The 14294-nt window shown below is 39.1% G+C and overlaps 1 protein-coding gene across 2 annotated transcripts in view; it reads right to left on the reverse strand.

Moving 5' to 3' along the window:
* Positions 1 to 659: 659 nt before the first annotated feature.
* LOC309875289 (macrophage mannose receptor 1-like) overlaps positions 660 to 14294 on the reverse strand; it is a 63250-nt gene continuing 49615 nt past the window's right edge. Inside the window, exons 25-30 of one of the 2 annotated variants that reach the window (XM_082754546.1) lie at positions 13241 to 13406; positions 12354 to 12506; positions 7643 to 7759; positions 5503 to 5670; positions 2606 to 2659; positions 660 to 2284 (exon numbers count right to left, since the gene is read on the reverse strand). In XM_082754546.1, the coding sequence (XP_082610672.1) occupies positions 2034 to 2284; positions 2606 to 2659; positions 5503 to 5670; positions 7643 to 7759; positions 12354 to 12506; positions 13241 to 13406 (909 nt within the window). In that variant the 3' untranslated portion in view covers positions 660 to 2033. The remainder of the gene's footprint in view (positions 2285 to 2605; positions 2660 to 5502; positions 5671 to 7642; positions 7760 to 12353; positions 12507 to 13240; positions 13407 to 14294) is intronic. The other variant, XM_082754547.1, reaches the window with a different exon arrangement.

The following is a 14294-nucleotide window of genomic DNA, read 5'->3' on the forward strand; positions in this document are numbered from 1 at the left end:
TCTGCTTTCCATCCAAAAATTGCCATTAAAGTTTGTGTTTAGAGCATCAGTGCTCATCTTAAGCTTACTAAATGGAATCATAATTATCTTTTTCTTTTTTTTTTTTTCTCTTTTTAATGGGAGATGTGCTTCAATTCCATTTTATTGCAATTGGATGGACAGTAAACCATGTGGCTTAAATTTCATCTTCTGAAAATCTTTCAAGTCTTAGAGCAGACCAGACACAGCACTTTACAGAAGCAGCTATCATTGTCACATGTACATGTGACAAATTATTATCTGGAAGAACCATTCAGTGCACAGATACCACCTTAAGATTGTGCAGGGCCTCAGAACAGGGCCGAACTTCATTAGGGAAGCGACTGCACCTGCCTGGTTTTTGCACAACTGCCAGTGCAATGAGGCAGGGGTTGCAAGCGGGGCCTCTTGGCATTTCACTGCCCATTTGACATAGCTTTCTGTTTCAACCATGTAGTTGAAATGGCATCACCTTCAACATCATTAATCAGTTATGAAAATTCTGGTTCATGAACCCCAACAGGTGGGATGAAGGACCATTAGAAGTACTAATCCTTGAAAAGACATGCTCCAACAGCTGTGCATTGAAAAAGGAGACAGCAGAAGGAACAGAGATAAGGAAATACCTGGAGAAAGGGAGCAGAGCAGGAGAAAAGGCACTCCAGAACAAATTTCCCCATCTTACCTGCATACATATATAATTCCAGATTTTTTTCTAGATCACTCAGCTGGCATTGTTTGAGCACATAATCCACAGACAAATTCAGGAAGATAACAGCTTAGGACGGAATGTCTCCAGGGTCAGATCATCTCCATTTTATCTTGTTACAGTCTTACATTGTCAAGACTATACAATGCAAAACTGTTTTATTTTTTTTTTTTTTTAAATCAAATTTTACTGTTTATTTCATGGAACAAAATATGAAACCACAGAATTAAATCTTGCACATCTTTTTATGCGAGTGAGGAATCATGTATGATTTGCGTTTTACAAGATTTGCAAAAATTAGGAATATAAACTCCACACTTAGGAATCTAAGATTTCCATAAATGGTAACTGATCCAGAAAGGAAACAAATCAGCATTAATTGATACATTGGTAAAGCTAAATTGTTCCTGACTTCCAGCACACACCTCACAAACCTATGCCGTTTATTCAGAGGGTATAGGAGAGCAGCACCAACATGTGATCACCACGGCCCAGCACTCCAATAAGCCTTCAGAACATGCATAGGTAATGTTCCTCCCCTCCTCAATAACTGCCCTTATAAGAAGCAACTTTTGCCATGACCTTTACCACCTCTCCCAGACACATCCACTTGTGGCCAGCCAGAACTCTGGCAATTAACACCAACCACACTTTTCCATTTCAAAGGCCTGCCCACAGATTTTACCTGATCAAATCTTAGAATAAATTAGCCTAAAGAACTAAAATCTTGGTTCTCTATGTTGTGTGAAATTTTGGGAACTGAAATTATGTCATGAGAGGATTTTTTCATCTGTTGGTTCAAAGAAGATGTGCCTAAACACAGACTTGTCACCTAGCAACTACCGCTGCAGTTAAGCCTCCAGGAGTACTTGAAAGCTGGCTGATTTAGTGAGGTGTTTGCTGAACAGCTTGTAAATCTGTCCCTTATGACATGAAATGTAGGTTTGAAATGAATCTGGTGCAGAAACTTCAAACATTGGAAGCTTTCTCAAGTGGATCTACCTAAATTTCACTTTCTTTATTGCAACCATTTCATCGTTCCATTTAATAATTAGTTTGCATTATCTCTAATGCAGCATGGGTCTTCAGATCATGAGGTCTGAAATCTTACACAACGTAAAATGGTTACAGTATAAAGACACTGCTCTATGTTATGCACACAGTGAAAGTGGCTGATATAGTATTTGCACATGAAAAAATAGCTTTGGCTTAATTGTAATTGCATAATTTTATTAAAACAAGGCACATTTTATTTTATTACATTACATTTTACATTACATATTACATTACATTTCATTTTATTACATTACAGTGTTGCATGTTCATTCCGTTCTATGTTGGTCACAAGATCTTTCGTGTCACTAGTTCCAGGAACTGCATCACTATTAAAATACAAATTGTTCTCAAAGCTGTCATTTGTTGACAAACGATTCTTTCTTCTTTTGTAGAAGAGATAGCCCACAAGGCTGCTTCCAACTAGGACGAGGATGACAACAATAACCACAACTCCTGTTTTTCCATGGCTTAGAGTAGGAGCCCTCTCATCCTTTGTCATTGCTGAAAACAAATAAAAAGAAATCAAGAGGTTATTCTACGCTTCCTATTTGAGCGCTGGAAGCAATTTTTTTCCACTATGTTTGAAGACAAAGTGTTTAATTTGCTTCAAAATAACAAGAGAATGAGATAATAGAATAAAATTATTTGATTTTTTAAAGGCTAACAATGCATGAGTAGATTGTATTCCATTAAGTATTAACATGCTCATAGGAAACAGATCTGGTACTCAGATACATGAATAAGATTCACAGAATAAGATTTATTTTGTTTATGATATTACACTGGAAAAGATTTTGTCTACCTGAAAGAAAATATTCTTACCCTTTGTAGGCATTTCAGCTGGTGGCATTTCAGCTGATGGCGGTATTTCAATTGCTGGTGTTTCAAAACATTGAAAAAGAATGATGTTATTATTGTATTTTCTGTTACTTATGTTAATTACATTATTTGAAACGTAGTGAAAAATCATATTCTGAGAAATGTATGGTAATACAGATCTCTAAATGCTCCATACACCTTGGTTTGGAGCACACATATACCTATCAAAAGTCACAGCATGATGATTATTGTGCTATTGTCTCTTATGTATGTGTTTATATCAACTACTAGAAGCAACAAATCCAAGAGAAGAGCCACCATGGAGACAAATCCCTACATCGCTGAAAAACCACAAGGAAGTTCTTCAGGGCAGAGATGTTCAAACATGATCGGGGCAGAGATGCTCAGACATGATCCTGAATACAATTATAAATTCTTGCTGTACTTGTCATTCTATATAAATGTAGCAAACGTGATATATTTGGTTTGCTAAGAGACCTTGATGACCAGCCTAAACAGATAACTGAATCCATTTCTGAACTCCAAAATGTCTTAGCACTCATCACATCCAAACCAAAATGTCTGTAGCCCATTTAAAATTAAATATTTGGACCATGAAATCTGGCTTGCTGGGAAAAGTAGGTGATTATAAAAGATTAAATCCACATTTTGTTATGTGCACGTAAAATGTTGAATCAATGCATAAAGTTTCATTCTGATGAAGGTGAACCCAGGAAGTTAAATTGTTTTGCCAACCTCCTAGCTTATGTTGTCTGATTTAATTAATAATCTAACAACCTTTGCTTCCAAAGATTTTCCAAAACACTGCTGGACTGTCAGCACAGCTAGTTTTACATTTAGAGACAAACCTACATTGCTCTACATCTTTAAAGTAAAACTCGACACAATTATTTGGATGCTTCCAGATCTTTGCCTCCAGAGATGCCTTCCAATCTCAACCATTCTGTGATTCTGGGACAATAATGCTACCTTCTGTCTGAAATCACAGTGTAAAAGACAATCTTGGCAAGAAAGAGAAGGAAATAATTTACATTTGGAAAATAATCCTCTAGCTGCATTGCTTCATTTGACTGAGAAAAAGTGGAATATAATAACCTAGATATTTTTTTTCAGCCAAAAATTATTAGCTGACCAAGTGTTGTGTTCCACTGATCATGTGTATTATGCACATCATGGTTGGGTTTTGCTATGAAATGACTGCATTTTAAACTCACCTACATGTTAAACAAGCATTGTATTTACTGGTACAAATCTGTTATTTCTAAGAAGTGAGAATGAGGTGCAATGAACATGGTATTCCTAGTCACTATTTTGTAGCATGGTCAACTAACACCTGTTGAACTGTTGAACAGTTCTTTGAAGTACCTACATACTTACAAAACAAAGTTAAATTATTTATATAATAGACCAGCTACAGAATTTCAAATTGCTATGATAAAAATTACCTCAGTAAGCGGAACAGCAAATAGCATCTATTTTACAAGAAAACTTCAATCACAGGTTTGCATTTGCAGCCTCTTCAGAAAACAGCAAGCATAGCAAGGCACAGAAAGTGCAACTAAATAAAATGATGCTTCTAACACTCCATTTAGCTATTCAATATATCCTTTCAACACTGCAAATGGAGCACTATCATAGCAAAATTCTGCCAACCTGAGCTGCATTTCTACAGCACTGTAAGACTCAATTGAGTCCCACCCCTGAGCAAGCAGCTGACAGTCCCTGCACTGACACTGGCACTTTGCTGACTCCATAGCATTCCAGCTCTAGACTGGCCAAAGTGAGTCCTAAAAAAAGTAACTGTCTTCCATCTGTTTAAGGTCCTTGAACTGACTCAGCATTGAAACAGGTGAATAACAATGCCAGAACAAAGAGGAGAGCTGAATGGTCAAAAAGGAATGGTGGCCATTGATTGTAATACTTTTTATCTACTGCTAAGACTATTTCAATTAAAGAATGAAAATAAATTGCTTTTTCTTTTTTTCAATCACAATGTAAAAAGATAGATAAGTAAAATCTGAATGGCTGGCTATATTTGACAGTTCTGCGGTATTTTCTGTGCAAGATACAGTCATCATTACGAGTATCTGAGTAAGTCAGTAAAAATGGGCACGACAGCAAATTTATAGAAAGGATAGCAAAACCTTCTCTCATATCCAGTCTTGTAGAGGAAGTGGGTATATAGGTGCTAACTGTAGATTTTTGATATTGCAACATACTATAAGAAATTATTAGCATGACTTCTATGAAAATATGTGCACTAGATGCCCTTACTGCCAAATGTGCACATTTTACTATTTCAGGACACTTCCAGTTTAGTACATTCAAGCTATGCTATTTGTTTTGCTTTTCACGTATTCATCATCTCAAAACAGGACAATATAGAGACAAAAGGTCCAAAATTGTTCATTTACAATTCATGAATAGTCAATTTACAGAAGCACTGCTTCATACTCACAAATAGTACACACATGAGCCTGCCAAAGGGAAATAAGCTAAGGGTATTCCTTGTGTTGAGAAGGGATTCCCCGAGGAATATATTTTTAAAGAGATGGCACTAATTTGTGCAAAGCACAGTATTAACAATGTGATTACTGAACAATTATCAATACAGGACAGGCAATCTTGTAAAATGTCTACACTAGAAAGAGTTAATAATGGAAAACAGTCTTTTCAAAACAATTCTGAGGAATCTGAACACTAGTCTGCAATTCTTTCTGGCAAGAGTTAGTCTTTCTTTCTGTTGGTATGCAAATGCACTTCCTTTGGCATTTGTAAAAACACAAAACACCCAGCTGAAGTTCACTGTTTGTAAAAGCCATCTACTAGCACACAAGAATACTCAAAACATCAAACAAAATTATAAATGTAGCACTTACTTTTTGGCTTTTTACAAATATAGCCTTTGTAGGAAGAGCAATAGTTATTATTCCAGTACCCAGAGTTAGCATACATTTCGACACAGTGCTCATTTTGTTGAGGGGAAGGTTCTCCTACATTCCAGTTGACAAAATTCACTGCAGTGTTGTCTAGCCACAGCCATTCTCCTAAATGGGAAACATTGAATATGGAAAGAAACAAGATAGTATTTATTTCCATCTTTGCCACCTGTTCTGCATTTGTTGCCTTCCTAAGAAATCTTGTGGCCACTCTTAGAGACAGGCCACTAGACTATTTAGGTTTTTGGCCTGACACATCATAGTTGCCCTTGATTTATTATGCTAGTGATAAAGCATCAATTTTGGTGAAATTGCAGACCAATCTGGCTAATAAAGTTACAAAGTTATAAAGTTCCCATAATTTATTGCACTGGTGTAGCAACATTTTTTTATTCAGTTTATAGAAATGCCTGAAATAAACACATAATTTATCTTCACCAAAATGTGCTTTATTTCAGTAATATGTAGGGAGATTTTATATAACTCTTTTCAAAGCTCCCACTAAAGTCCTTTTAAGTCTAATTTTTCCCATTTGGTTTTCAGTTTTTGCTCCTTCCCACTGACTTTGCACACACAATTTTCATTTCTGAAGATCTGCTTTAAAAATCCTGTGATCATTGTTGTTCAAGTATGCTGGGACTTTCTGTTTCATCCTTCCTGTTCCTTTTTTTTTCCTTTACTATCTTTTAATAACATTATTTATTTAAAACAAATGTGCTCCACGTGACTTTTAAGTTGTACTCAGATAAGCAAATGGTTAGCTTCAGCATGAAAGTTGTTTTATTCTTATAAGTCTTCATTTTTTACTCGTTTTAGTTTTAAATACCTGCCTTTTTTCCACTGTATGATATTTTGATACAATCATTAAATTTAGATACAGTCACTATATACCATGTAGCTATACAATGGCATATACCTGCTCTCATGTTTATGTAGCTGCTCTCATGTTTATGTAGCTGCTCTCATGTTTATGATTGCTGTAGGAACTGCATTGTTTTACACCTACTCTAGAACTACTTTCCAAAACTATTTTATGTATCAATCAACCACATTAGTAAATCTCAGCTTTTCTTGATGTGTTATAACTTATAAATTATTATTCAAATTCTTTTATCCTCTGGTGACAACTTTCCGGTTTCCTGGCTAAGATTCAGGTAATATAATTGAATATTTTTCTTCCCCTTAAGTGGTGTATTGAAGTATTTGAGCAGGCAATGGTAGGAAAAAAAATTCCAAAACTCAGACAAGCAAACAGGCAGTACTATGAACTGGGGGTTGGACCCGATGATCTCTTGAGGTCCCTTCCAAACCCTTACAATTCTGTGATTCTGTGAACCATTCTGGAGTCCTGTCTCAGCCATTGTTAAACTGGAGTCTTAGCCTGAGTAGCACAAAACTGAAGTAGCCTTTAGGTCTATCAATTAGACAGAAGTAACTGTATAACTGAGTGTTATTTTTATCAATAAATAAACAGTAAGAAGCAAATTTATTTTTATAAGGAGTAATTTCATTAAAGTAGCCTACTGTCTGCTGTCTCTTTCCTCCATTTTCTGACAGTTAGGCAGAAAATAGAAAAAGTTACGCTACAAAATTCTGAAGACAAAAACAATTCCAGCTTCAAAGCAAAGTTCTGAGGGCCAGCCATAACTAAAGATGGGAGATTAGTCATTCCGGATGGTGATTCCAAAGATAGGAGGTAATGTTAGAAACATTATTCTCTCTCTAAAACTGGAGTGACAAATGCATCAGCCTAGAGTCTCTCCATTTGAGAACCATTTGACTTTAGTTTAACTTCCAACATGGTCCTCTTTATGCTCTGCTATACGTGCCTGTGAACTTTACTTTGTTGTGAAGTACTTTTCTTGCTTCAAGACGAGCTTTCTGAGCATGGTCTTTCTGTTATACGTTATTGGTTACTACTTGGTTACAATTGACTGGTTTCGTTTCATGACCCGACAACATTTTCTAATTTCCCATGATATTTATTAAAGAAGTGTAACATGAAATTTTAAACATCCACATCAAACAGCTTGCAACAATTATTCACCAAACAAAAAGAGGTCAAAAGAAAAGAAATTACCATCCACATTTCTGTACATTCCTGTCCAAAAAGTTGATGTTTTCCCTTCAAGTGGTTCAATGGTGTATGTCAGAAAGCTGGCTTCAGCTGAGTCTTCAACTGATACCAAAGAAGAACCTGCAACACCCAAAGAGAAAAATCTCTTAGAGATGTAAGTTTCGTATTGGAATGCATTATTGTTATCCTGTGAGATGTCAGTCTTATTTTTACTACTGATTATCTGTGCCAAATTCCAAGCTTGTACTGTCACTTAGGTATTTCTTATCATTTTCATAACATTGCACTAGCACTGTTCACTGTTTTCTCATTCACTGGGAAACAGCAATGCAGCTAACAACTTAAGGAACAACACAACAGGCGAATATGTTATCCAGTATAAACTTCTACTGATGTTTTACTATAAATATAAGTCTCTAAACAAAATTACAACTTTTTAGTAAACAGTAGCTATACCTTTAGTCTGCGTGCAATATAACTTTACATATTGATGATTACATATTTTCTGTGCCTATGTATAGATCACATATAGCAAGCACACTTGCTGGCTTTCTGAAGCATAAATCATTAGTGTAACTCTTCAAACAGGTCATGTTTATTTTCCTACATTCTTATTATACCCATCAAAAAAAAAGAAAGATCATTTTGATCATCTGTTGTCCAGATAGTGTAATACCTTGTTAGTCATCCACATGCAACACTATGCATTCTGCTATAATGATTCATTCTGTCTGATGCTCTAGCAGACAAGAGGTCACAGCATGGAGCCTGCAGTGTGCCAGCAGAGAGAATGAGCTACACAACTTTGTATGGAGTGGCATACTGGGTAAAGAGCATCTTCACTTATCTTGTGTGAGACTGAAATCCAGTCAATAGGTATATAGCAACAGCTGTGTTTGACAATCCACTGTTTTGATTGGGCTGTTGAATTTTCAAAGGTGTTTTTCTTCAGGTAAAGAAGGCACAGTTACAGAGAGTGAAAATGTAGAAGTAATTTGGATCACAGCTGATCTAGTGATAAATTCTACTATGGTTCAGAATTCTACTATGCACGAGATATAACTGGAAAATGCCCAACTGCAAACAAAACCCAGAGTGCAAGTAGGGACAGCAGAATACAGGAGAACATGGAATGTTCCTCTTTTTTTCACTACAGTCTTCATGTTTTTTTAGTGGTTCCTCTTTTGCTGAATGATTCAGATGTTTGTTTACTGTTATGTTTGTTGGAAAAAGATCCTCTGCACATCCACAAAGGAGTACAGAGAGACAAGGAGGAGGGACCCCAATTAGTACGCTTCTTTGGCTACTCCAGGCTCATCAAAGGAGCCATCAGCCCATCAAAGGTCATTCCCCACAAGCCCAGAGGGGCAAAGAGGCACAATGGAAAGGGAAGAACCCAAATTATGGACTCGGGAAAAGGACATCCTGTTCTGGTCCTTCCTAGCACTGTCGCAGGACAGCATCAGTCCAAGTGTCCAGGCACGAAACTCACCAAGACATGTTGATGGCAAGTTGAACATGAGCCAGCAGTGTTTTCTGGCAGCCAAAAGGGCCAGGGTACCCTGAGGTGCATTGAGCACAGAGTAGCTAGCTGGGGCAGGGAGGGGATTGTCGTGCTCTGCTCTGCCCTGGCGTGGCCTCACCTCAGGCACTACATGCAGTTTTGGGCACCACAATATAAGAGTGACATAAAACTGTTAGAGAGTGTCCAAAGGAGGGCTACATCTTCATCCAAATGTTATGCAAATCTTGATGTGGAGAATATAATAAGATTTAAAGAACCCATACCAAAACTTAGCCTTCCCTCAGAAATACTAAAGTTTCTCAAACTATAACTGGCAATGTACTAATTCCTGAGAACCCAAGAAAGAACTTGACTACCAGCAGAAAGAGTGAGATTCTTCTTATCCAACTCCAGTGTCTGTACTTTGACAGGCATTTCACTGGTAGGTTTATTGCCAGCAGAGACATACACAACCCATTCAGTGGAGTTTTGTATACAATTCATCTGACCAAATGTCAAAATATACTTCAGGTGAAGAATAATATGTAGTTAGTTCCACTGACTGAAGTAACGAGGTCTCTGCATACTTTACTAGGAGGCTAAACACCTAAGTCACTTAGCCACCAGTGCTACAGACATCAATACTATTGACATATGAAGTCTGGCATAATGAACCTTACATCACTTTTCCAGGGAAGGAAGTTGCAAGAATGAAACAACAGCCCTAGCTGACTAATACATTATCCAGCCTAGACAGCTGTAACTTTTTCATTCCAGTGGCATAAAACTGCAATAATCAAGGGACAAATCAGATTGGAAATGCAAATGTAAAAAATGTCGTTAAAACAAGTTTTAGTGATTGCTACACATGAGCTTGACTACCTCCTAGCAGGGTAAAAGGACATAGTTTCCATTTTAGTGATCTTCACTGCAGGCCACGCATTTCTTATAATGCCCGGTGCCATATCACAGAATCACAGAATCACAGAATTTTCTAGGTTGGAAGAGACCTCAAGGTCATCGAGTCCAACCTCCAACCTAACGCTAACAGCCCTCCACTAAACCATATCCCTAAGCTCTACGTCTAAGCGTCTTTTGAAGACTTCCAGGGATGGTGACTTCACCACTTCCCTGGGCAGCCTGTTCCAGTGCCTCACAACCCTTTCAGTGAAGAAGTTCTTCCTAACATCTAACCTAAAACTCCCCTGGCTCAACTTAAACCCATTCCCCCTCGTCCTGTCACCAGGCACGTGGGAGAACAGGCCAACCCCCACCTCGCTACAGCCTCCCTTGAGGTACCTAAAAAGAGCGATAAGGTCGCCCCTGAGCCTCCTCTTCTCCAGGCTGAACAAGCCCAGCTCCCTCAGCCGCTCCTCGTAGGACTTGTTCTCCAGGCCCCTCACCAGCTTCGTCGCCCTTCTCTGCACCCGCTCAAGCACCTCGATGTCCTTCTTGTAGCGAGGGGCCCAAAACTGAACACAGTACTCGAGGTGCGGCCTCACCAGAGCTGAGTACAGGGGGACGATCACCTCCCTAGCCCTGCTGGTCACGCTGTTCAGATACAAGCCAGGATGCTGTTGGCCTTCTTGGCCACCTGACCACACTGCTGGCTCATATTCAGCCGACTATCCACCATCACTCCCAGGTCCTTCTCTGCCTGGCAGCTTTCCAACCATTCCTCTCCCAGCCTGTAGCTCTGCTTGGGGTTATTGCGCCCCAGGTGCAGGACCCGGCACTTGGCCTTGTTAAACTTCATGCAGTTGACCTCAGCCCATTGGTGCAGCCTATCCAGATCCTCCTGCAGAGCTTTCCTACCCTCAAGCAGATCGACACACGCACCTAACTTGGTGTCATCTGTGAACTTACTGAGGGTGCACTCGATGCCCTCGTCCAGATCATCGATGAAGATATTAAAGAGGACCGGCCCCAGCACCGAGCCCTGGGGGACGCCACTAGTGACTGGCCTCCAACTGGACTTGGCTCCATTCACCACGACTCTTTGGGCCCGGCTATCCAGCCAGTTTCTAACCCAACGAAGCGTGCGCCAGTCCAAGCCAAGAGCAGCCAGTTTCCCGAGGAGAATGCTGTGGGAGACGGTGTCAAAAGCCTTGCTGAAGTCAAGGTAGACCACATCCACAGCCTTTCCCTCATCCACCCAGCACGTCACTCTGTCATAGAAGGAGATCAGGTTCGTCAGGCATGACCTGCCTTTCATAAAGCCATGCTGACTGGGCCTGATCGCCTGCTTCCCCTGCAAGTGCTGCATGATGACTCTCAGGAGGGTCTGCTCCATGAGCTTTCCTGGCACTGAGGTCAAACTGACAGGCCTGTAGTTTCCCGGGTCTGCCCTCCGGCCCTTCTTGTAGATGGGCGTCACGTTTGCTAGCCGCCAGTCGATTGGGACCTCCCCCGATAGCCAGGACTGTTGATAAATGATGGACAGTGGCTTGGCCAGTTCCTCTGCCAGTTCCCTCAGTACCCTTGGGTGGATCCCATCCGGCCCCATCGACTTGTGCACATCTAAGTGCCGTAGCAGGTCACCAACCAGTTCTTCATGGATAATGAGGGCCACATCCTGCTCCCCATCCCCTTCCACCAGCTCAGGGTACTGAGTATCCAGAGAACATCCGGTATTGCCGCTAAAGACTGAGGCAAAGAAGGCATTGAGCACCTCCACCTTTTCCTCATCTCTTGTAACTAAGTTTCCCCCCGCATCCAGTAAAGGATGGAGATTCTCCTTAGTCCTCCTTTTTGTGTTGATGTATTTATAGAAACGTTTTTTGTTATCTTTAACGGCAGTAGCCAGATTGAGCTCCAGATGAGCTTTGGCCTTCCTAATTTTATCCCTGCACAGCCTCGCTACTTCTTTAAAGTCCTCCTTAGTGGCCTGCCCACTTTTCCAAAGCTTATAAACCCTCTTTTTCCTCCTAAGATCAAGCCACAATTCTCTGTTGAGCCAGGCCGGTCTTCTTCCCCGCCAGCTCGTCTTTGGGCACGTGGGTACAGACCGTACATGTACATGAAAGACGGTGTGTGCCAGAGGTAGACAGTAGCTCCATTTCCTCAAAATTAAGGCAATAATTGCATTGAACTATGCTGTGGGCTAACACTTGGACCACCCTCAAAGTCACAAAATGCACACCCCATGTTCAGCTTCCCACAGGAGGAAAAGCATGTCGGAAAGATGTGATTTTGATTGAAGATACTTACCCAAACGAAGACATTCTAAAGATGCCTGGGCCCAGTTTCTTGTAGATGAAGATTCAATGTAGTAGCAATGGCCTCGAAAAGGGATCCATGACTGGTGTCCTTCTGATTCAGGGCACTTTCCTGGAAGTTGAGGGGGCTCAGTGGGAGCTTGAACTGTCAAAACGACAGATGGAAGTAAGGAAGAAAGAAAGGCAGGAAAAAAGGAGTAGGGGGGAGAAGAGAGAGAGGGGGGGTAATATTTCTATTATCTTTTGACACATTCTTAAGTTGAGCTCTACTCTTTACCCACAATCACAGCTGACTTTTTGCTGAATTAGGAGCCATATGATCAAATGACTAATTATACAGGTTGGGACCTACCATCATGGAATGCAGAATGCATTATCATATGAGAGCAATGTGAGTTTCAGATCAAAAACAGAAGAGGAGGCCTGAAGGGGTGTCCTTGAAAATTTCAGTACTACCTATAATTTGTTATTCAGTTATAAAGGGAAAACCTGGAAAGCTGCTATGAGTAAACACTGTTGTAAGTTTATGTCTTGGTCATTCAGCCGTTCCTCCCTCAACACCATACCATTGTGACCACATTCATTACATTTGGATTTTTGAAGACTGCTGTTTTTACATGTTTACACAATATTGGAATAAAATTGAACTATATAACTAATAATGTAAAATGATGGCTATTAACAGGAAATCTAGCTTTGTTAGTAAGTGTTGGCCTTCATTTTAAAGCAGCCCCATTCAAACCAATTAAATTTTAATCACTTCATCTATTTAGTTCTTGAAATGAAACACGGCATCTAAATATATATTAGCACCACCCAGCACAATGAACTCTAAACAGTTCATCATTGTAATTACGATGGTTCAATTCAAGTTCTTACCATCATTCTTTTTGCAAACAGAGAAGTAACTTTCATTGCAGAATCCTGTCTTCCAGGCTCCAGAAATGTCTAGATAGACACAGCCTATTTTCTGCTTTGGCTCCCCTTCAGCCCATTTAGTATACTTCATTCTCCAGTTATCAATCCATTCATAACGTCCATTAGTCTAAAAAAAAAAACAAAAAACAACAGGAACGATTAAACCCTAAGCATTAACCATTTCTTTGTTAGTCAAATGTCTATGTAGATGCTTGTGCCAGAAGTTTTCATTTAGAAATCGATAACAAATACAAATTGCTTAGACTTTTAAATTTATGTTGTGACAAGCAGCTGCTCATTGAGAAATACTGCAGAGCAACAAATGCTTTTCAGTAAAATGAAATGCAGAGGAAGTGACATTGAATTAATTTTGAACTTAACAAAACTGTTAATTTGGTTGCAATCATTTCATATAAATATTTTTAGGAGTGAAATTCTGATTAGTAATTTTTGTTTTCCCCCACTTTGCAAGAAATGTAAAATTTTTAATTTAAAGGACATTTAAAAACTGAATTATCTCCCACCTAAGCTTGTGAACTTAATGGAATCATTCAGTTGATTAGGTTTGGGGAATGTTTTATTTATTTAAAAAGGAGTGTATTATGTTCACTAATTTGTATTTCTTACATGTGTGCAGCCAAATGGAGGGAATGCATGACTAGAACCTGTGCCAAGCAGAAAAGGTGCTGCATTTTAATATCCAGAAAGTATTAATGTATCAAAGAACTAGGACAGGGCAGACAAGTAAAATAAAATGAATTAAAACAATTAACTATTTCTGAAAAATAAATGTTGTTATTTAGAATAAGTGATTCTCACTGTACATCTTAAAATTTGTGGATTTTATCTCAAAAAGCAAATGTTGCACTATAAAGAAATATTTCCAAATTCCAGCCTAAAATGTATTGTTTGGAAGTTCACAGGGTTTAATGTCATAAAACAAGCGTGAAAAATATGTCTACTCTATACAATTTAATCGGAGTAATGGAAGAGGAGACCTCAACCTGTAAATCTG

Source organism: Aythya marila, assembly GCF_965140915.1.
Source record: "Aythya marila genome assembly, chromosome: 2".
In the NCBI taxonomy this organism is placed as follows: Eukaryota; Metazoa; Chordata; class Aves; order Anseriformes; family Anatidae; genus Aythya; species Aythya marila.